At 41.2% G+C, this 24,788-nt stretch overlaps 1 protein-coding gene across 4 annotated transcripts in view; it reads left to right on the top strand.

The window, feature by feature from the left end:
• Positions 1-24,788, top strand: part of tead4 (TEA domain transcription factor 4) — a 39,658-nt gene that overhangs the window by 8,914 nt on the left and 5,956 nt on the right. The window contains exons 1-8 of one of the 4 annotated variants that reach the window (XM_082542493.1): positions 3,603-3,710; positions 15,626-15,690; positions 18,232-18,294; positions 19,615-19,749; positions 20,066-20,109; positions 20,378-20,439; positions 20,612-20,742; positions 21,304-21,477. In XM_082542493.1, the coding sequence (XP_082398619.1) occupies positions 3,704-3,710; positions 15,626-15,690; positions 18,232-18,294; positions 19,615-19,749; positions 20,066-20,109; positions 20,378-20,439; positions 20,612-20,742; positions 21,304-21,477 (681 nt within the window). In that variant the 5' untranslated portion in view covers positions 3,603-3,703. Of the gene's footprint in view, positions 1-3,602; positions 3,711-15,625; positions 15,691-18,231; positions 18,304-19,614; positions 19,750-20,065; positions 20,110-20,377; positions 20,440-20,611; positions 20,743-21,303; positions 21,478-24,788 lie in introns of those variants that run through there. The other 3 variants (XM_082542492.1, XM_082542494.1, XM_082542495.1) reach the window with 3 other exon arrangements.

Raw genomic sequence — 24,788 nt, 5'->3', positions numbered from 1 at the left:
TGCCTATTGTAGATTCACTCTTCCCAGTCTGGTGCAGGTCTACAATACTTTTCCTGGTGTCCTTCGAAAGCTCTTTGGTCTTGGCCATGGCGGAGTTTGAAGTCTGACTGTTTGAGGCTGTGGACAGGTGTCTTTTATACAGATGATGAGTTCAAACAGGTGCCATTCATACAGGTAACGAGTGGGGGACAGAAAAGCTTCTTACAGAGGACGTTACAGGTCTGTGAGAGCCAGAGACTTTCCATGTTTGAGGTGACCAAATACTTATTTTCCACCCTAATTTACGAATAAATTCTTTACAAATCCTACCATGTGGATTCATGGATTTTTTTTTCACATTCTGTCTCTCACAGTTGAAGTGTACCTCTGGTGCAAATTACTGACCTCTGTCATCATTTTAAGTGGGGGAACTTGCACAATCGGTGGCTGACTAAATACTTTTTTGCCCCACTGTAGGTCTGTTAAAATCTGTGGATAAACTAACGCCACTCCGTTACACCGCACATGTCACACAGATGCTTGGCTAGGCCGAGTATTTTTTAAGCATACGTTATAAAAGCAGTGCCACTTTGACCTTCACAGCGTCACAAGAGAAGATCTGTTAACTAGTTGATTATGAACAATGTCACACTTTGAGTGCAGGATCAGGTCAGATTTTTTTCCTTGAGGGTTATCCAGAGTTCAAAGGTTTGACTCCTGTTTACAAATGAATCATCACTTGGACACACGGCGAGTGCGTTATGCATTTTATTAATGATTAAATCTTTAAAATGGAAATTCTCGCAGTTTATAGAGATGAAACCATGAAACCTTATCCAATGGATGCTTCAAATGCTTCTTTCACAAACCCTAATCCTAAGTAGAACCGTTTTCCTGAATCCTTTTTATATTTTAAACGTCAGAATTAAACACTGAGAAGAATTGCTCATAGGTTTGTGTATGGACAGTCTGCTCCCTTAGTAAATATGGCATACTGCTTTTAGTGTTTTCTGACTTTTTGCTTTTCATGTGTTGGAGTTTGTGTGGGTTCAAGTTGTTTTTAAAATCTATATCCGTTGTTGTTTGTACACATGTAAGTTCATGCGTGTGTAAGAAACAGAATTTGATGGGGCCGAATGGCTGACTGGCCGGACGCCTTGCAGGAAGCTTTGTGGAACATCGGGGCGCTCAGAGGAAGTGCAGGGGTGGGGAGAGCAGGGGGTGGGGGATGGCTGGAGAGTCTTACTCACTCCCCAGATCTCTTGCCAATCACAGCCTTTTTCGTTTGAGATCCTTGTACTCTCTCCACACACGTTCAGGTTTGGCATTATAACTGACGTAATGGTCACCGCTTTTCTCGTTGCTGCCCTAAATGGCCATGGAGAGCACCGGCAGGAAAAAAGTCAGTGACACAAACCCCTGTTTGTATTGACTCATGAGTGCGGAGCTCTTTCTTCACCGCGTCCTACTATTGTGGCCGTTCTCCCGTTTTTCTCCTCCTTCTCCATTTGTCAAGAGGAAGCGGTGGAGCCGACAACTGTCTCATTCTCCCCTCCCAAATATACATAAGGGCTGTGTGCATATCCTAAAGAAATTGGTGCGTAGGGAAAACAGGATGTGAATCTGCTGCGACTCAAACATCCCTACACTGTCACCCTTCCCTCTGGATTTCAGCACTGTTTAGAAGTTTGTTTGTTTTTCCCCCCTGTCGCAAACAGTCACAGGAATGCATAAGTTAATCGTTTTAATAACTCATCTTGTTGTTACAACACTCTTACACCCCAAACAATGCATAAACACATTGATTAGGACCTCAGCTGAGGATTGTAATAACACAGTCACTTATAGCGCTGGTGAAGAAATGGACAATCCTTAAAAAAGCCCCATGGCTTTAATATCCTGCTGTGATTCCACTTGGCATGTGGGTCTAAGTGTGTCTGAGGATGCAACTTGCAACGTGACGCAACTTTAATGTGTCTTCTCATTTGTCACACCCCTCCTCTCCTCCAACACCACATGCCCTCCGTTATTTGTTTTCATGTTGGCATTAAACTTATTATTAATCTTTTTTTCCCCCAGTGAGGGTTAGCAGATGTTGAGCTGATGTGATCTAATAATGGCCCTAATGTAGCAGCTAGGTTGCTAATAGTGTAGCTAAGAACTGGGTCTCAGTGACATTTCCTCAACATGATTCACTTTTCTGAAGATATTATGAAGGCATGAAGATATTTGCTCAGTATTAAGAAAATAATAACATCCCACTGCCCCTTACATCTTCAGCATATCCCTTTTGCTTTCCATCCCTGTGATCTGTTGATGATGCTGTTGTAAATCAACATTTAGTACTTAAGCATAAGTTAGCTACTGAAAAAAAGCGAGCAGAAACAGAATAGAAATGTTAAATTGCAATTAAAAAAGTTTTTTAAAGGTGCCGTGTAGTTTCAAACTGCAGCTTTTCAAACAGCTCCAAAAATTTGTCACAAAATGTTTCTGTGAGCTAAATGTACAGTTTCTCCCAGGGAGAGACCCCCCCCCCCCCCCCCCCCCCCAAAAAAAAAAGGAGAGGAAAGGACAGGTGTAGCTGCTCAGCTAGTATATTTTCCTAATCTTTCAATTTTATTGTCCTGATTTATTAGTTTTAATTCCGATATTGGATATTGTGTTTTTGTGTTTTTGTGAAATGTCATGAAAAATAAGTTGTTACTAGTTTTGTGTTATTCACTGGTTACCAGGCACTTTAGTCCAGGCTACCTTTTATACTAACTTTGTAGTGTCTAGGTGATCGAAATCTGCCATGTAGCTCACTTAAGATCTGCTTATATCAGTTGTCAAAATCCACAAAGAGCAGTGATGTCGGAGTAGCAACACAAATCAGCTGATCACATTCTGTACACAAAGAACATTGTACTGGAATGCACAAAACAAATTATTATGTGACTCTTTTCTGGTTAATTCTGCATTGCTACACCTGATCTTCAGGTTCCCCAACGCACCGAAGTCCATTTTAACCCCTGCTTCTAAATGAAAGAACTAAGATTTTGAATAATGGTCTTTACAGGCTGTGTGTGGTAACTGTTGTAGCTGCTGACCAAATAAGCTGAATAAATGATAAAATTATAAAATTTTAGTTAATAACAGTCATTGGTTTTGTGAAATGCTTATCATAGGAAATGTTCTATTGTTGCTGTTTTAGTAACAGCACAAATGATATCAAACGTTTAAAAGCATACATATAAGTGGTTGTCCTTGTTAGATAACAAAAAACACTATTGTTATCTACACACTATTTTGGAAATAATGTAAAATCATTAAAACATTTTGTGTAAACTGACAGAGCACCACTTCAATTTTTTCCTCTTCTGCCTTTCTTTTCTGTCCTGCCACATCCAGACGCAGCATCACCATCACACCTGTGCAGTTCATACAGACAGATTTGCTCCCTGCGGACACCTCGATCTCCTTCCACGTCCATCTACCACAAAGCTCAGACCCTCTACCACTCGCTCTGTGGTCCTCTCTCTGTCATCCCACCACGTCTGCAGAGTGGGTGCCAGCTCCCTCCCCCAGGGGTGGGAGTGAGGAGCTGGGGGACGGACTCGACAAACCCCTAGAGAATGATGCCGAGGGTGTGTGGAGCCCTGACATCGAGCAGAGCTTCCAGGAGGCCCTGGCCATCTACCCACCCTGTGGCCGTAGGAAGATCATCCTCTCAGATGAGGGCAAGATGTACGGTACGCCCATCTCTATAGTCTACTCTCCCTGTGAAGGACAGGATGATGTTCTCATGTGAACCAGGGTTGAGGATAATTCTCCTTAAATTAAACAAGTCAAGAAGTCTCCAATTTGATTTAACAATATGTTACACTTTCAGACACACAGGTCCTTAATGCATAGTGTATCATATTTGATACACAGAGTCTTTATGAGTTGTTAAGACTTCTACATCATTGGTGTGTGTTTTTGTTCTTTTCTCTACCAAAAAAACCTACAACTCTATAATATGTTTTCAAGTGCTAAACTGCAAAAAAAAAAAATGCTGGATGTAGCAAATATGACACAAATTAAAACATATATATAGAAATGGATGATTTTTTAAATTTGTCAGAAAGTTTAATAATCACTTCCCCCCAAAAAAAGAATTTTATGACAATTAATTCACAGTTGAGGCTTTAAAGGGTTAAGCCATATTCACTTGCTATATATATATATATGCACTCTTGACTCTTGACAACCATGCAAATCATTTGGCTTACTTAGACACTCAGAAATTGGCATGTCACAGCTGACCATTTTATATTATAGACTAGGGGTGTCAAACATAAGGCCCTGGGAACTTAATCAGCCTGACAAAGACTCCGGCAACAACAAAAACCTTCTGCTTTATAAATACAGAACAGTCTGGGCAACGAACCTTTTCTTTAATTGTACACATTTATTTCTCAAGATTTAGGTCCAAAGATTTCTGCAGCATTTCTTTAGCATTTAAAAAAACTGAGATGAAATTACATTTCTTTTTCTCATATTGACATTTCTCAGGGATTAAATTACTTTACACTGAAAGAAAGGGGATTTTTACTGGTCTTGCCACTTAAGATCAAAGTGAGCTGTATGTGGCTCATGATGTAAGATGCATTTGACATCCGTAGCAAGAGTGTTAAAGTATTACATTTATAAATTAAGAATGATTTTATTTTTTTTACATTCACAACACAAATGTTGGTCATGGCATATAAAGCAAATAGTGTGAAGGTATCTCCATGAATTAGATTTTGCCTCAACAGAAAAGACAGCTGAGGTGGGATCCAAATTCTTTGACTGTGCTAAATGTGCTGTTTGAATAATATATTGATTAATATACAGTTAACTTTTCTGATGCATTCAAAACTGTGAGAAATTAATGTGTTCATTGCTGGTTTGTCAGTAACATAATGATTTCTTGTAACTGGACTATTGTGAAAATCCACCTGTGAGCCTCTTTGAATACTTCCAAACCTTTATAACTTGTTGTGGGGCAAAAAGAGATAAATATTCACCCCCACACACGCCTCATTATAAACTGAACTGTATATCTGCTTAAATTAGGGCCAGTGACATTTTTAGATATGTGTTTGCATATACATGCATGGGTTTAGGTTAACTGGTGATCCAAAAATGCCCTTAGGAGTGAATGTGAGCATGAATAGTTGCTCTGCGACAGACTGGCAACCTGTCTAGGGCGTACCGTGCCTCGTGGCCTTTGACAGCTAGGTTTCGAACACATCTACATATCAGTGTTTGGCAATTATCATAGGGCCACCAAGTGGATACAGGAAATATTTCATGCTTTGATGTACTTCTTCCTCCTGTTATATGACAGATAACCAGAAACCTTCAGACCTTGAGTCCTGGCTATATTTAAAAAATTCTGAGCTTGCATAGAATGGTGCATCCTATCAGCATGGTAAATGCGAAGTTACTGTAGAGGTAATAGGGATGCTTAAAAACAGTATGAAATATCGAACACACTGAGATGTGGTAGCAGCTTTTCAGTTTTTATGGGTCTTGCATGTGAGAGTGGCGAAATGGCTCTATAGTACCAGCACAAAATTTCAAAAAAGAAGCCCTACATTTCATCTTCATATATGAAATCTAACATCCCAAATTCAACCCTAAAATAGTCGTCTTTAGTTTGTAGTTGCTACATAACTACACTGCAGGTCTTTCGATAATGAATGTGTGGAAAATGTCATTCCCAAACAGGTGTTGGGAAGGTGAGGTGACATGCCTTTACAGCATTTTGCTGAAAGATGTTTGGCGACAGATGGTTTGGCCCTCTGAGTGACTGTTTGATAGTAGATCTGGTAGGTGGAAAACAGAGCAGCCAGAGGTAGTGGTGCTTTCAGACAGACTCTGTCATCGCCTTGTTTTGTCACCGTGCCAGACAGCTCCTTTAACTGTTAGCTTTGCCTGGCCTAGCTTGGTGACCTATTGAGGTCATGGCCATCCTCTGATCTTCACTTAAACCCTTATAAAGCCTGTAATAATAGTTGGAGTAGGGCATGAGAGAGGGGCAGGTGTGTCACTCTGTGTCACGGGGCCGTGGCGAGGGGTGGGGGAGGACTGGATCAGCAAAGATGTGGGGTTAGGGGTTTTTTTTTGTCAAGGAAAGCACTGAGGGACCCCTTCCTCCCTGTGGGGGTCAGGGGCAGGCGATGCGTGCCAGGGAGTGCGTCGGCTTGCCAAGAATGGCATGCACGCTTGAAGCCCGGGGGTTCAAGGCAGCTTGGCTGTAACCCTAAACCAGAATAGACGTTTACCCTTTGAGCGCCTGGAGGGGGGAGGAGGGGTGGACAAATAAACACCAAGGTGGGCAGCGGTGTCGTGTATGGCCTCGATGCACGGCACAACTCTCTCACACCTGTCTCAGCTGTGCGTATATCTGTCAGTTTCATTTTAGGTAGAAGTCATATTCTGTTTTTCTGCTATCTCTGATTTACCGCCCTCATATCTTTTAGTCTCAGTCTCTTTTCGTTCTTAATGAACAACCGCTTTTCTCTCTCTCTCTCGTGTCTGCTGGTGTAGCCGCCTTTCATTTCGCCTCCAGCTGTTCCCTGAGTTCAACCTGACAGCCTTGTGGCAAATCCGGATTTATGACTTGAGAAATGAGGCAGGACTGAGCCCATGCATGGCCCACTTTGCCCCCATTGCCTCTAAACAGAAAGAGCAGCCCGTCCCTTAAAGCCTTTGCAGCCCCTGCAGCTCCCCTTTTATCGCCATCCCCGAGGTCACCGGTGGCCAACAACTCAAGTTATTCAAGCAACCACAATCGATGCAAAGCCACTTTGAAGGTCTTTAGTGTCGTTAATGTTGTTAAAGCGCAGATGGGTGGTCTTTAATCAGGTAGCTAAATCAAATATCAACTTAGAATATCTCTAAAGGCATACATGAAATAGTAAATCCATGACTTAATGCTTTTAGAAATGTGATTTACTGTAGTTGTCTAGTGCAGGTTAAATATGGATACATAGACAAAACAAACTGTTAGCAAAATAACTGTGTGTCTGTTGGCTGAGGACGACATGCTCCGAATTTCAGGTTGAATTCCACTTCGAAGAATGAATGCCATTCTTTGCTAAACAATATGATATTGAGTCTCCAGGCAGGCAAAACAGAAGCAGAGTGTTTGGATCACCTTCTGCATTGTAAATTCCTAAATCGAATAAAAGCTTTTTCACTGCATACTCTGCATATACGCGCCACATTTTTTCCCATAATACCATGTATTGCCCCGGCCCCCGTGCCCATTACTCAACAGACGTATTAGCTTGCTTATTAGGGACGGTGTCACGGAAATTGTGGCGGTTATGTGCTTCAGCAGTAATTCGACATGCATCTGCCAAGGAAAACATTTCCTGCCTTGTGTGGCTCTCAGCAAGCGATGTGCCCCGTGGTCAGAACGAAGGCCCCATGCTGCAATAATGGAAAGAAAGTCCCAAAATGTGCTGACAGCTCTCACTAAAAGAATGTAGCTCTGGAAATATGATTATCTCCCCCCGTTTATTTGTGGCCATATATCTGCCACGCTAATTTATGTGCTGCTTTTGCAAATGTAATTGTTTTCTTTTAATGATGTCTTTTTAATACCTTCCTTTTTTAAATTTAGCAGCATTATCTCTTTTTTATTATCTCTTGCGTCACACAAAGTTTTATGCAGCTGTTTGGTTTTGTCATTCTGGATTTCATAACATCTGTGTAGGGAGCACTTTTCTCACATTTTGACGTGTCTTATTTCCTCTTTGGAAAAAAAAAAGTCTGTGTTAGTGAAGTGGATAAACTCAACAAAGCTCCCGACAGTAGTGACATATTCTTTCTGTCAGTTCAGAACAAAGAATACCCACACAGTGAATCATGCTCCCACCGCGCTTGGCTTGCGCAACGTGTCAGCCCATTGTCGCTTTTTGTCAGGCGATGCAAACGTGTTTTTGTCTCAAGTCGTGCTCCTAATGAACATAACGGTAAAGGTCAGTGGAAAGCTAACAGCGAGTCCTCACCTAGGTCCAGACTGTGGCAGTAAAGTGAGAGATTCACCAGCAGTGTTGACCCGGTGACCTTTGAGGAAGCTGAAGGCCTGTGTTTTCAAGTGGTTTCCTTCAGTAGCTCTGCCTCAGTTGCCTGCTTGAAGAAGTGAGATCATATATGTAGGTAGAGGTGAAATGAAGACACTGATACAGACATAGTGCCATCGTTTGGAAAAATGAATAATGTGTTTTTTTTATTTACTTAGGGTTTTTTTTGTAGCAGTCCAGATTTTGAATTAGTGACATTATTTGTTTAACCTGAAAATAATTTAGAAATAATAGAAAGTCATTTATTTAATCACCTTAATGAACTGATAATAGTATACTGCCACACAAGTGTTTGTGGATATATTTTTCCTGCAATTACATTGCATATGAATCATTTATGGGAGACACCCAAACCTTAGTGATGATAGGATGATGATAGGATGACATGGAAGGTTCTCATGAGAAATCTGGAGTCTTTACTCCAGGTTTAAGGCTGTCATGGGATTTGATGCTGTCCGGAGACACCCCCCCTTTGCTGACTTCTGGAATCTTACACACTACTCTCTCGCCTTTTTTTCACCAATGACTTCTCTCTCTGTCTCAGAGTGCAACCAGTAAGATATGGTGAGCAGCACCATCCATGCAACAGGGTTGCCTCTGCCACTTTATTTAATCTTTTCAGATCTACAAGGTTGAAAGAAACAAGTAGAAAGATGTGCCTGCAAAATTACACACACACTTCCCTGCGTAAGTCATAGCAACTCTTAAGACACTAGTGGATTTGAAATCTGTTAGATCTTCACGCCTCTGCTCTAGTCTGATCATGGAAGTTACTCTGCTATAGGGCTGCCACAAACGATTATTTTGATAGTCGACTAGTCACCGATTATTTTTGCAATTAGTGACTAATCAGATCATCATCCATTGGACGTAAAACGTACAGCTTATTACACCAGCAGCATCTGCTCTTATACAACTATCATTAGCTTACAGCTTTAAGTGTTTAAGGTATGTGCTAACTAAAAATAAAGACAATATGATAGTTTATTAAATTTTAATGAAATTTGCAGATTGTTTCGGTGAAGTTTAATAAACTCCTTGCTATCTAAAATATAACAGGACACTGGAGTATATTCTCGAGCATCTCACACTTCTGATAATCAGCTGTCTGCTTGACGTTTATTCAGTTGTGTAAAACTATAACTTTAATCTCAGCCAAACCGATTTACCCCAGAACTTAAAAAAAAAAAGCCAAACAATAACATTTTTAAGTTATCTAAGTGACTTATATATGTTTAACCTGAGTAGCAAAAGACCGTGGGGAGTTTGAAAACGATTTGCGGGGAGTCCGGTGTTCTCACGGCTCTAGTGAGCCTAGCCCCCGGCTAGCTATCGAGCTAGTGGGTAACAGACGTCTCCGAAAACGTCGGAGCGCTTTTGAAAATATGTGGCGTCTTGATAAACTGAGCCGATATTTGAGGTTTACACAGCTACATTCTCGCCTGAAAATATGTTAAACGTTTATTTTGTGACCCAGAAAGAATAATAAGAGTAATATTAAAACTAACTAGCTGCCGCCATTGTTGGAAACTGAGCTGAGCTGCGCTATGAATTCTGGGACACAACTTCTTCTTCTTCGGGGTTTAACGGCAGCTGGCATCCTTGTACATGCAGTGCTGCCATCTTCGGTTTCAGTCCGTTATTACACTCTTAAATTCTACTCCTTTTTCGTGCGTCTTTTGTGATCCTACAAAGCTTCAAACGACGCGTCGACTATTAAATCAGTCGTCGACGATTTTGATAGTCAAGGTAATCGTGACTAGTCGACTAGTCGACTACTGTGATAGGACAGTTTGGTTTTTGGAAGTATGCATGACACATAGAAACTCATAGAAACACACAAATACAAAGGTCAGATACAAATACAAAGACACATCAAATACAGATGTGTCTTTGGAGAGTATCATAGGAATTTCTAAACAGTTATTATTACTATTGTTATTAACGCTTAAATATGGCAAAGATGCAACACAGCGTAGTGTATGGATATTTGACACATTGTTTTATGTGTATCAGTTAATGTGGTATGGATATCCATAGGACTTTATGCAAAAAGGGTTATTTATTTACACATATATACATATATAATGGATAAAAGAAAATGTCAAAACAGTCCATGCAGGACCCAGCACACCAGTCGGTGTCTATATGGTAATGTCATGAATGCACTGGGTAGAGAGAAACACTGAAAAGCAGAGGGAGTGAGATCAGACCGGGCCAGTTATAACTGCATCTGCATCTCTGAAGGGCAAATTTATGAATTTTACTACCAGCCAGGCCCGGCGGTTGACTTTGACAGAACTTTACAAAACCCGTCCACTTTTCCCTGATCTTTATCAACAGGCCTGAGGAGGAAGAGGAGAAGACAAAAGACAAAAGAAGGCAACAGCTTTTCTAACGTCTTGCATGACTTTTTTTTTCTCCATTACTGAATACAGTTAAGAGATGTTTTCAATTGTCTACAGGCTGGAACAGGGGCAGCTGTTTTTATGCTTCTTTTATACAAATAGAAATGTTTCTTTTAAAATAACTTTATTTCAACACCAGTATTTTATTTGAAACCCACCTCCCAACTATTAGTTTGATAATCCAAACAACTAATTTGATTAGCATTTGGCATACAAAAAGTGTACATGTTCTAAAAATACGAAATCAGATGTGCAACATTCATAACTTATAACTCTACTTTGCTGAAATGTAACCACTTGTCACCGTTGTAAGTTAACTGTTATATAAATGACAAATCAGATTGCTGTGAGGGGGTACATGCTTTTCTATGTAATATTACTATGCCTTGAAGGTTCTGTAAGGACTGTCACATTCAGAGGTGGGTAATATATTTCCTATAGCAATGATATCACAATATGACATCACATAAACATTTATACCTGTATAATCACGGGCGATATGACAAGGCACGACACTAGTGACATTATAACTTTAAATTGGAGGAAAAGAGAACACCGAGTCACAACCCAGTGACTCAGTATTGGCCAGTGCCCTAAAATGAGGTGTCAAAATTCTTATCTGAAGTGAAAAAGCTGGATCATGTCACACATCTTGTTTGCTGACCACGCGATTTTTACTTGTGGTATTGTTGCAGTACATGTTGGATGTTGTAAATACATTTTACTTTGGCTTATTCAAAAAATATTACGCAACTAACAAAGTATACATTAACCTTCCACTAACCATTCAGTTGTCTTGTTAACAGTTAACAGGTGTGTCTCTTTGAATGGTGGTCCAAGTGTGAAATAATGTTATAGATGATTTTTTTTATAGTAATGTTATTACAGCTTTATAGAAGCTCTTCTAACTTACACTTTTCCCTCACTCATATGGTGGTGATATTATTATAAACTTTTTCCTACATTGCAAAGCCCAGCAGTATATCTTGAGCGCAGTAAAACCCTGACTTGGCTTCTTCTACATCACTTTTCATACCCTTAAGAAATGTTTCCAGAATCAGATTCCCCCTTAGACGAGTCCGTGACTGCAGGCAGTGTGATAAACAACATCAGACCGCTGACCACTGGGTGATGGTATAATGTTCCTACTGACTTTCCTGCAGCCTTAGCTGGCACTGGTTCTCTGTCTGTGCTGGTCCCATTGGATATCATGATCTCATCGCTGTGTGACTGAGTCGCCTCTCTGATCTCATGGGTGTGTTGGAGGGTATTTTTGAGGGGCCCTTCCCCAAGCACACTAGGAGTGGCAGGGCATCTGATATGTGAGCATGAGGCGAAGTGTGTTTGACGGCTCCTTAATGACGTTGTGTATCGCTTGGAATACATACAATATTGTCATACTGTCCATCGCTATGGTGACAGAATAATTTTGAAATCATTCAATTTTGAATTGAATTGTTAAATTGTTTCACTTTACTATAGAACAGAAAAACAATAGCTCTTAGGAGCTGTTGTTTTTTTTTGTTTTTTTTTAACCATACAGCCTTTCAGGAAGCTACAGCTCTAGGTTAGAGCTACAGCTCTAACCTCACTGTCTTTTGCTTGCTCTAAGAATGGCACTTTACAGGTTGATCAAGTTTTACAACAACTTACATTCAGGGCATGACAAAGGTTCAAAAAATCTGGCGAGAAAAATGACAAAATTGAAGAACTGCATTCATCTGTGGAGACATGCTCACACATCTGTGTCTGCTACTTTGAAAATCCCTATTGGATATGCAACGTACATCTTACTGTACACTGAAGATAAATCGGTGGGAACTGGAAGAACTTGCTGCTGTAATGTGAGGAACTCAATGCAGGCAACTTAATGTTCATTTGAGGTCAAGTACTGTGAGGACTTTGACAAAGCTCTGTGTTCGTCTTTTCAAGAGTTTGATTGCAAGGAAATGTGGAACACTTTCTTAATCCCTGGGGAATTAAAGAAATATGCATTTAGGGGCTCAAACAATCGGCCAGCGAGTGCACCTCCTGATAAACACTAAACGGTTGAGGAGTTACAGCCCTGAAAGGAAAATAAGATTGAGACGGAATGAATGCCGCAGCTGGGGCTGGAGTGTGTGTGTGTGTGTGTGTGTGTGTGTGTGTGTGTGTGTGTGTGTGTGTGTGTGTGTGTGTGTGTGTGTGTGTGTGTGTGTGTGTGTGTGTGTGTGTGCCAGTATATGTCTATATCGACTTGTGTGGTTGTGTGTATAAACTGGAGTGCAAAGCATTTTGGAGCAGGGTTTAGTCCACAAAAGCCTTATACAAAAGCAGTCCCACAGTTGGATAATACTGAATGTGTGTGTGAGTGTGTATGTGTTTCAGGGGCCTGAAGCTTTAGGCAGAATAATATCGACCATTTTTTCCTCTTTTACTCTCCAAACCGACTCTCATTTATTCTAATTCATGTCCTTATACCTTGACCATAGCAGCACGTTAAGAAAACACATTTTCTGCATATTTCAACCGTGTTATATAATGTGTAACACTTTTAGAGTTTTTACATGAACTGTAGTCCTTTTGACTCAGACCACCAGATCAGTAAAGTCTTCCACATGTTTTTCTAGTGGGAAAGGAGGAATAATATATTTTATTGTTAATTCCTCAGTGGCACCATAGACCTATAGGTTGCTCATTGTTTTATTTTATTTTATTTTATTTTTTGTGCAGTAGGAATTTGTGAGTCCCACATTTCCAAAAGCGTTTCATCAAGCTGATCTAAGTTTAAGTCATTTATAGCTATTTGAGTTGGTTCAGGCAGCCAACAAAGTCAAGCTTGGCCTCAAGTTGCCTAAGTTGCTTTAGTTGCTCACTGTTTTGTTTTCAAGCGATGTCTGACGTAATCAGTGGCAATGAATGTCCTGGCTCAAATACCTGAATACAAGAATATGAATATATATACATAGAAATCATAGATCTGCCTTTGAGTTTTTGCAGTAAGGCCATCAAACCTTTGCTTGTGCTCGACCCAATCTCTCACTGCTTAGTATTTTACTACAGTTGGATTGCTGAGGTCGGGAAATATAACACAAGTCTCCTGGGGCAAGAAACACATGCCGTCACAGAGTCAGTTTTTTAAACTGACTTGGAGTAAAAAACTATAAACTTACTACAAAAGCAGACCCAGACAAAACGGATGGCTTGTTTTAAACTGGTTAGTCTGCCAGTTGGTGTTACTCAATGTCTGACTTCTTGGAATGGTGTTCTGCGCTGGTTCGAGAGCTTTGAGTAGAGTGAGAGTGATGGTGCAAATGGTGAAACCAAGACAAGAACTTGTGATGAAATGTAATTCTAGTTTTGATTTAACTGATAGTTAATCAGTGCATCAAAGCTCTCCATCCAGAACACAACGTGGGTTGTAATACGTTATAATTATCTATTTGAGGTTTCAAGAAAGCGCTTTACAAGTGGCAGATGTCTGGTTGAAAGGTTGTCTGTTTGTATATTTAGCAGCAAAACCTTCGTTAACACGTGCTTTCGAAAAGCATTAGGTGGAAATTCATGTCTGAGTGAACTGCTTGGGTGGGATCTAAGTTTACCATGATCTCCGAGTAGAAACTGTTTTGAATTCCGCACAAAATCTGATCACTTTTACTGGCTGACAAAATGTTTGATGGGGCTTGAGCCAGGTGTTAGGTTTCCATTTTTTCATCATTCAGAGTCATCTGATTGGCCGGTTTGAGTAGCGTTGTGAGGTCTGACCCAAACATCACTATGTGAGGGGAAAATCTGACGGGTTTATACCAGGTTGTGTGTCGTGACTGATCCGTGTGTTAATTCACATGGAGATGTGGTGCCAGGGGAAAAATGACCGTGTTTAAGAGGTGGTGCAAAGACTAGCAAACTCTTGTGTGACTGGTTGTGTATATTTTTGTGAGTTTGCGTGGGTGCACGAGAGGTCCTTCGAGAGTGATTCACTCAGTATGTGAGTGATCCGGGGAGTTTGTCTGTGTCCTCGCTTTTTCGTAGTGCCTAAAATAATGTGAATGTGTTGCTGCAGGGTTTCCATTAATAAATATGTTTCTAATTGCTCCCTTGAATAATCAATTATGAAAAAAAAGCCTCTTCGAATTTCCTAGCACCCACGTTGACATTAAACTGGTTATTTTGTGATCATTTACACTTACAAAAGAGTCACATGGTTGAGAAATTGCAGCCAGGTAATATGTGGAATTTTTGCCCAACAAATGACTATAATCAAAGTGTACATTTGTATGACAGAAACACACAAACACACAAGTTGAACCATTTCCTGTAAAACCTTCACTTATAGTAGCAACAACAAACGAAGGCTGCATTTTTCATTTTAGGCCTTACACTGCAGTTTTAATTTGGAAGATGAGTTAAAGAAACCACGTGATTGTTGGCCTCTATAGCAACTGTGGAATTTGGATGCTCAAAATTTACTGCAGGCGTAAAAGCATATTCCATAAACATTGACACACACACCAGCTGTCTTACAGCCTCACCAGACCCACCCCCTTTGGTCAGTGGCCTGTGTCGTGTCTGTCCTGAGTCCGGTCTGAGGATCGCATGGCTGCAGCCTCCACCTGCTCTGCCAATTGGACCTGTCTGTCAGCAGTGGCAGAGCACAGGCACACACTGTGGGGATATGAGCTCAGCGTATACTGGGGGGGGGGGGGTCACCCCGGGACTGATGCAAGCTCTCTCACAGGCAGACATGTAAACTTAGCGATATACTTACACTTTCTGCCTTCAGCGTTGACACATTTGACAGCCTTGTGGTTACTTCGGGCACGTGTGTTTGCAAAGTTCTCTATACGTACAGCCATCTAAATGCTTACAACAATGTGCACACTCAGGCAAATCTGTTTCAAGCTATTCATTTTGCTGATTATATTCCTGATATGTGAACACGTAAACAGAGATTGTCTTGCCTTATCTATTCAATTGTTTCAGTTTTCCTAACAAAGAAGCCGCGACAATCAATTCATGTCCATCAGTACGATTGCAATGCACTAGATGATGAGTTAGATCTGTTTCAAACCTCTGTAAAATTTCCAGTAACTGGTCCTTGTAATTAAAAAGTAAAATATGTTTTTTTCTCTCTCTCTTTTTGGACCCTTGCAGGAAGAAATGAGTTGATTGCACGATACATCAAACTTCGCACAGGGAAAACGCGGACCAGGAAGCAGGTGAGTTCTCTGCAAATACCATTTGTAGCAGCCTCTATTTTTGAACCCCTTCAGAAAATCCACTCCTGTTGAGTGATGCGCCAACACCCTATACATCCCCCCCCACTGAACCCTCAATCCCTGGAGTGCTGGAGATGATGATTGATTTAGGGCCGTGGCCCAATGCACAGATGCTATAAGATCATGTGTCGGTGTTGTATCTTCACCACCTTGTGGATCTGGTGCTTGTTAGTAGGGAAACGAAGCTGGGGAAAACAGTGGTCTGGATGGGAAACTGAGGCAGGACGTGGAGGGATTTGGAACTCAATCCTCAGTCCGGTATCTGATATGGAAGAACTGATGTATGAGGCTGTGATGGATGTGGAGAGAAAGGGTCTCTGCTAAGTCATCTGTCGGAGACACTGTGGGAATGAAAAGAGATGATTAGAGATGGAAACAGAAGGAGGGGCAGTGGTAGATCAGAGATGAGTAGTAAGACAGGTTGGAGGCAGAGAGGGACACCTGCTGGTTTATCTGTGGCAAACTGACTGCTGTTCTCCAGAACGACTACATAAGACTATAGACCCCATAATTATAGAATTCAAGCGAGAAATGGGATGAAAATGACAGTGTTTCAATAAAAATACATAAAAGCAAATTAGTTATCAATGAGTTTGTTTAACAGGTCATAACTTAAAAACTGAAACTTGAACTAGTGTGTAGTTTGTACACTTTTTACTTATCGTTTTATTAAAGTATATACATTTCAGTTACATGTCTATCACTGTTTTTTTTCTTGTTTTATAGTTTTTGTTTATTAGTGAATGAAGGGAATAAAACATTTGAATCCATGTAAGCATCTCCATGTGGCAGAGGCCCAAAATGCAAAGCATTTATACCACATTGTTGTTAAAGCAGCTACGCACACCAAAGCTCTGCGTTACAAACATACATCCAACTCTTGAGATCTGCTTTTAGACACTGTCTCATGCACCACCGCAGACAGATCAAAACTTCTTTTTTCTTTGACTTCAGTAACACACAGCAGCAGGTTAAACAATTCAGTTAAATCCAATTTCTTTATGTAGCATCAAAATACAACAACAGTCACCTCAAGATGCTTCATATGGTAAAGACCCTAAAATAGTATAGAGAAAACCCCAATAATCAGATGACCCCCTATGAGCAAGCACTTGGTGACAGTGGGAAGGGAAAAATCATTTTAACAGGAACAACCAGAATCAGAGAGGGACAGCCATCTGCTGCCACCATTTGGTGGTGAAAGGGGGGAAGACAGGACAAAAGACACACTGTGGAGGAGAGCCAGAGATTAATAATAGCTAATTCTATCTCCAAAGTGAGAAAAGGAGCTGTGCACAATTTGAGTAAGTGGCACATTTGTCCTCTGGGGTTTCATTTTGGTCTTACATATCCAAACTGTGTGGTTTTTTTGGGGTTTTTTTTTTGTGCACATCAGACAGCTGTGCTACGCATGTATTCAGTTCCTACAGTGAGATCATTGGGAAAACATGGATTGTGCTCAGGATTGATCCATCACAACTGTAGCTAAGTTTTAATTATTATTATTATTATTATTTCCTCTAGAGAATCATTATTCTTTAAAAGTGTTCAATTACTGAAGGAATTTCAGTTTTGCACCATAAATGCAGTATCATTTGCAAAAGTGATATTGCTGTGAGTATGAAACCTATCTAATCATTTAAGTATATAAAAAATAAGGCAACAGACAGGTGGTTAAGAAATCTATGTTCAGCCTATAGGTTTACTTTAGATACCACTTTTGCTAAGTGGTATCTTTTCTTTATATGCACACCTGGAATGTCAGAATTCCCGGAAAAAGAAAATAAATGTTGATACTTTTCACCGGGCTTTACAGATTTCAGTGTTCCTCATTTAAAAGGCTGTTTAACCAGAAAGCACTGTACATAAATACATTTTTTTAAACACACCAAGAGAAAACAGGACTGAAAAATAACACATAAAATTTTAGCTGCAACAAATCTTCCCAGGAACAGTCTTTGCAACTCTGAGTATCCCAGAAGAAAAAAGTAACTACTTTAATAAACTCCTAGGCACTAAACTCAGTGGACAATGGTTCACTTTTCTCATAAACCATAAATCTCATAAATCCTAATTTAACCCCTGGATATACCATACATTTCCTATCAAATAACAGGTATCAAATAACAGTGACAACATGAAAGGGATCACTTATAGTGATGCACATGTGGCTTGAAAACAACTTCAGATGGATGATAATGTTTGTCTCTGACTACTGGACATGTAATAGTAATTAATATTAGTTGACCTTAGGTTTAAATTAACACCGTTTTTTAAAGTTGCTGATCGTCCGTGGATTAGAAAAAGAATAGCTCGTAGTTGCCACGCGGTCAAACATGTACACCTTTGGCCAGAGTTTCCAGTTCACCTGCCTTTGTCTTTTAAACTGTGCGAGGAAGCTCGACCAGTGGGAAAACCATGTAAACAGACCGTTTTTGTGGTTTATTACATTCAGTTGTTTTTGTTGTCTGTGCTTTCCAGGTGTCTAGTCATATCCAGGTTCTAGCTCGACGGAAGGCCAGGGAGATCCAGGTGAAGCTGAAGGTACGCTACGTGAGTCAAACTATTTTTATACATTCTCAAAATGCTTTTGACTATTCAAGATGTTGTTATTATCACTATTACTGCTAGATTTGACTTCAGGCTATAATCAGACCAAAGTATCAGAACTGAGGTGCCGTTAATGCGGTGATATTAATCAGCTTGAGCAGTAACAGATGGAAAAGGGGTGAAAATATAATTACCCTATATTATTTTCTTTCATACTGAAGAAAAAAGCGCTGCCGTTCACATTCCTTTAAAACAAATACACAAATGACCAGCTATCTTAATTGCACCCTCTAATTGGTGCCGGTTTTAAATGCGATGCTGGCACATTTCAGTGAAATGTGAACATGTTTCCCCAAAGCCCGAGGCTTTCTGTGCACGCCTGTGAATATGATGATCCAAACACAGTTTTCAGGAAATATATGAATCCCTGCATTATTACTGCCAGGTATTACATTTATTAAGTGCCACAATAAAAGTGTTCCGAGTGGTACGCTGAGCATTTACACATCCCTGTCCCCCCAGTACTTTCTCAGTTTGCATTTCTCATCCGCATGCGCTCGCATAGTCGCAGTCACAGCAGGCAACAGGACTCTTCCTCGCCTTGGATGGTAGCCACGAGGGTTCAGCTGGCAGGGCTCTGCGCTGGTCACAGGGTTGGCCCCTGTGACAGGCCTTTTTTAAATGCGTCTTTGGTGTAACTGAGATCCCTGCCACATGTACCCCCCATATTTCAGCTATGCCCTTGTGTTAGCCAGTTCTGGGAAGAAGAATGCACCCCGTGGCCTTGCCCATTTGGGCTTGGCGGCAAGTGCTTGTAGTCCTCTGTGGTCTGCGGACTGCTGAAGGAGTGGATTCAAAAACAAGAGCGATATCACTTTACAGTATTCCTCATAGTTTAAACATTTTGTCCTTTATCTCTTTTTAAAAAATCCTTTTTGTGACATTAGAATTTACCAGTTCTGGGATTGTTATGGTAAGCATATCAACATATCACCCCGTTGCCTGCAGTGACTTAAAGTATGACCTCTAACAGAAGCTAGTTGTCATCACTGGCTTGCCCCTGCCAAAGCAATAAACTTAACTCTTGACCTAAAGGTCCTTGACTGTAATATCACCTTCTCTGCAGCTCTCTGACTGGCAGGGATTCACCGATGATGCAAGCTGGCCTCTGCCTTTCATTTCCCCTTTTAGGGCTCTGCTTGTGTTAGTGGAGAAGTAGGACGCAGACTTAAATGGAGTCTGATGAGTGCTGTCCTTTTGCTTTCTACTGTCTGTTTAATCTTACTCTCGCTCTCTCGTCTTCTGTCTCTGTAGGATCAGGCTGCCAAAGACAAGGCCCTCCAGAGCATGGCCACCATGTCATCAGCCCAGATCATATCGCCCACAGCCTTCCAGAACAAGATGGCTCTCCAGGGCCTGTCTCGGCCAGCTTACCCCACTAGTGGTGGGGTGAGTCTTCACGTCTTCCTAAAACCCTGAGCAGTAGCACAGAATCCATCAAGGATTCTGTGGGTTTAATCCAAATGTTTTAAAAATCATATACTCGTACATGTATATCATATTCTGGTAGGCGAGTTATTTGGTGAATTCAGATTGTCTGCTTACAATTTTTACCTTTCAATTGTGAATAAGGAAGCTTGATTTCTTTTAAGAAGCACTTGTCAGCTCAGGCTTACATCTTGAATACATAATAAGCACCTCAGTATGAGGATTACTGGTATGATGCAACAATTTAATGTACTTTCCCTTCTTTCTGTTTTGTAAGTTTTGGCACGGGGCACTTCCAGCACAGCCAGGAAGCCATGAAGAGTAAGTAGTTGCTGTCTATCATTAGTTTCTCATGCTATAAGTTTATTAACCATCAGATAAATTTCACCTGGGGAATTCATCTCAAAGCAAATGAAAACACCTCAGTGCAATTATAAAGAAAAGTCTTCAGCTGCCTGACATTCAGCATACCACTCTAGCTCCTGCGTCTTTAGAGGTCAGGTGCTCCAATTAGTAAATGAGAAGGGGTCATGAGGCCAAGACGGTGCATAATGTCTCTCCCCCTCTCTTGTCTGTCTCTTCTCTCCAGCATTAAGCCCTTTTCCCAACAGAGCTATGCCATGCAAGCGTCTGGCCCTGCCCCGATAACAGGTGGGTGTTGACAGAAGGCTGTCGTGTCAGCAAAGTGCCGAGACAACCCAGCTCATCATAAAGAGCTTGCATAATGCTCACACAAATCGCAGCAATTTTTCTGCATTATCAACTTTTACTCAAGTCACAGTCAAACGACACGTTCACATGGTTGCGGCCTTTTCTTCTGCAGTTTATGATAACACACAGGGGCTGTCCATGTCTCCTGGTGCCCCCCCTTGGCAGGGTCGAAGTATTGCCAGCTCCAAGCTGCGAATGCTGGAGTTCTCCGCCTTCCTAGAGCAACCTCAAGACCCGGAGACTGTAAGTAAAGTGGATCCATCAGTGGTTTAGTTAGCGTTATTATTACCATAGTTGAAACAAAGGCTTACTCTTAAAAAATGAAAATGAATAAATAAAAGAATCCTGCTCACTTCATTTACACCTGACAGTGGTCCTTATACCTTGATTAGGAAATATTTTTGTCCTATAAACAAAAGTAAAGCTACAAATTCTGAAGGCAATAAGTAACTTTTCTGCTACTTTTGATTTTATTTTATGGCAAAAGCCGATGTTAAAAGCTAATCTGGAAATTGAAAACTGCATTGAACTATCCAAGTGTGACTGCAACTAAAAAAAGATCATGAGATGATCTCAAAGAATACACACAACACATCAGATGATCAGGAATGTTGCAAGTGGAAAGAAAAAGGGTGGGACCCTTGAGACAGGTGATGGGATATCACAATGAAGGCGATCAAATGTAGCGGCTGGCTTCTTATAACAGATGTCAGATAGCAGCCAACAGAGCTCGGCATTCAGCAAATGAAACATTTGCCATTTCTGGATGCGTTCATTTCCTGATATGCACTTTTGTTTCTCCAGTTCAACAAGCACCTGTTTGTGCATATCGGCCAGTCCAATCCGAGCTACAGCGACCCCTATCTGGAGTCGGTGGACATCAGGCAGATCTATGACAAGTTCCCAGAGAAGAAAGGGGGCCTGAAAGAGCTGTTTGACAAGGGGCCACCCAACGCTTTCTTTCTCGTCAAGTTCTGGGTAAAACATTTCTCTGCATTTGTTTTTTTTAATCTCTTAATAGTTTTATATGATCTTCCCTTGTTTCTTCCTTCTAAGCTCACTTCGTTTATCTCAAACTAATTTCAGATGAAAACCTCCACTGTAATTTTATACTCCATATAAAGCCCAGTATGATAGCTGTGTGTGGCATGTTTTATACATCATCATATAATCCTCCTGAAGTCAAGAAGGTGAAGTGAGAGTACAGTGAATGCTCTTGTTAATGTTTCGTACCACCTGTTGGCTGTTAATGGCCTTGCGGTGTTAACTGTGTTGAGATAGCTTAAGCATTGGAGTTAAATGAACTTAAGTGTGATTTAGGGCTAGAATGAATGGAAAGTCATGGCTCCCTGACCTGATTGGTGGTTTATATGCCAGCAAAGAAGGCCTTGCTGTCCAACATGCATTTGCCTTGTGCGTATTTGTATATTTGCCTGTGATGTGTGTGTATGTGAGTGTGTGAATGTGTGTGTGTGACAGGAACCTTGGGGAGAGTGGCAGGCCTGATCTTTCACTAGGAGAAATGTGATCCGAGACACCTGTCTCTGCACTATTAGACTGACCAACCCTCATACCCCCTCCTTATATTCTTATTTATAGATAAGCCCCACCAAAAGTGCATACACACACACACACACACACACACACAGACAACAACGAATCACTCTCATTACCCCCACCATCACACATTGAGAGTGATTTAGGGAATAAAGCATGATAACAAAGTCAGCATAAGATACAAGCAGACGAATAGATGGTAGTGTGATTCCCGATTATCCACTGGAAATCTGAGGAAACTCCAAGTTGAGGACATAAAAATGGGACAGAGAAGGGAGAAAGAGAGCAAGAGACACAGACATTGACTTTGTTCATTCTTTTGATTTGTTTCTCTGGCCATGTTGCTTTAGTATTTGCCTCACTTCTCCACATAATATCAAATAAAAACACTTTTAAAAGGACCAACTCTGAAGTAAATAAATGACAGAAAATCAAGGATGGACAGCCTCTTTGCCAGTGGCTGTGATAGAGCAGGTCATCTGCTAACCTAAAGGTTGGTGGTTCAATCACTGGTTCCCTGGTTACTCCAGTCAAAGTATTATTGTACAAGATGCTGAACTCCAAGTTGCCCTCCAGTGGATTCATCCAAGATAGGAAAATAGAAAAAAATGTGGTAAATGACGACAGTGTAGAGTAGATAAAACAATCGGTCTATTTACCAGTAAGACTTAGTGAGTTTATAAGAATCCAACAACAATATATAACTTGGCTATGGGCAGACAGTTAAGGCTTATGCATTATTTTAGTGTGTGAAGGGTTGTGTGGGGTTAAATCTATGTGACAAACACCCAAAGCAGAGGTTTTGCTGTCTGAGACAGACGGCAGTGCTCAGTGTTTCCCACTGATGTTCAATAAACAGATCGGCATCCAACAGTTGCCGAATCTGACACGTTGGGGTGGGGTGGAATTACCTTTAAGCTTAAAATGAGTTGAAAGTACGTTTGAGGAGAAGCGTTGTAAACAGCCATAGGTTTCATACAGCCTTGTGTATACTTTCACCACTTTGCTGTGTTGCTTGCATGTTGATGGCTGAGGCAGAATGGAGGCTGAAGTAACTAAAAACAGTCAAATCTTACTGCTTTAACAAATTACTGAATCGTTTCACACAAAAATATGGCCATGTCAAGGTGACATGGTATATTAAAGCGTTAACTGCTGCTGTGTGACGCCTCCAAAGATGCTGAATGTCAGGTTCAAAGTGCCGCCTTGCATCCGATTCCACCAGATGGCTTCGTATGTATGCCATTACCCTTCTCACATGCTTGACTTACATATTATTTATTGTAGACAGATAAAAGACATTGGTGAGTGGCACCATATTGGAAGTAGTTTACTCCAGGGTTGGGAAGAGCAGCTGGTCGAGCTGTGGCATTTGAATCGGGGGCGAGGGGAAGAAGGGGATGAGTAGCCTCGCCATATATCACTGAAAGAAAAGAGAGCAAGACAGCAATAACGGGCAGGAGGTAGAAATAGAGACACAGAAGGCGTGAACAAGAGATAGGGATAGCAGGAGAAATGCTGGGTGGCATTAACCCAACAAGTCACCAGTGAAATATTACTCTCTTGATTCATGTCAGAGCCTGGTGGAGTCAACAGTTATGACATATCCAACTTGCTAGAGGAAAACAAGCTCATAACACTGTCCCCCCCTCCCCCCAAGCCTGTTCATTTTATCATGTCCCAAGGGGGTCCTCCAATTCTCAAGGCATCCATGACAAAACCCAGAAATGCTGCAAAAACAGCTGGGTATTTCAACAGCTACAGTGGAGAAACCCCCAGAAAAGACGCTCTTGGCCATGAGAATAAGCAAAATGAAATCCTTAACACATCTGAAAATATGATAACCTTATTTAAGCCATTGTAAAAGCTGGAAAGAGGCTATTTGGTATCACTGCAGTCATATAGCCACATAGCAGGTTGTGACTTCGGGGTGTGCTGAGGCGCAGGTTGGCATGGTGATGGTGACAGGCGGCTGACCCGTCTCCAAAGCTATGGTATTCTAGATTGAATTTCCAGCAAACCTCCCTGTCGGCCACTCTCTGCCCTGCTCCTCTCCCCATCTTCCTCTCCTTCACCCCCTCGGCGCCCGTGGCCCTGTCCTAACGGATTGTCTCACGCCTTTGAAGTGCAGAGGGAATCTGATTTGAGCTGGCTCTGCTAAATTGTTACACAGCCAGCCTGCCCACCATGATCTAATCAGCCAATTGCACGCTGCTGATTGTAATTGGATGAATTCCCTCGCAGGCTGTTAGGGAAGCAGGGAATGGCAGTTTGAGGAGGGTCACTAGGCCCCAGGGATGAAGACAAATAGAGGAATTACATGAGCCAGGGATGAAGATGAACGGGGTGATGAAGAGATGAGAGGAGGCTGAGCTGTGTCTCAATGGCCCATTAGGAGACAAGAGCCCGACAGGGAAAAAGGTAAAGCAGCTCAGCTGTCTGACAGAAGAGGCGTCACCTCAGTCTGATCCAAAATCTGATTATGCTCACCTCAGTTCAAACTTGAGCCAGTGGGGGGATTAGAGGTGGGTGAAGCTGCTTCATCTGAGAATAAAGAAAGTTGAATCTAAGCTGCCTTTGAACTTGTGAGGCCATATTCTTCTCATAGAAATGGTTCAGCATTCCAGCACTTTTGGTTCTTGCTTATGACAGATGTCAAAATAGTTTCTTTTTCACAATCTATGCAACTTATCGTCTTGCCTCGGGCTGCTACATGTTATATAGATTTTGTG

This window comes from Aulonocara stuartgranti (genome assembly GCF_965226115.1).
Source record: "Aulonocara stuartgranti genome assembly, chromosome: 7".
NCBI lineage: Eukaryota > Metazoa > Chordata > Actinopteri > Cichliformes > Cichlidae > Aulonocara > Aulonocara stuartgranti.
The sequence above is the reverse complement of the archived record's forward strand: the minus strand, read 5'-3'. Positions and strand labels throughout refer to the sequence as shown.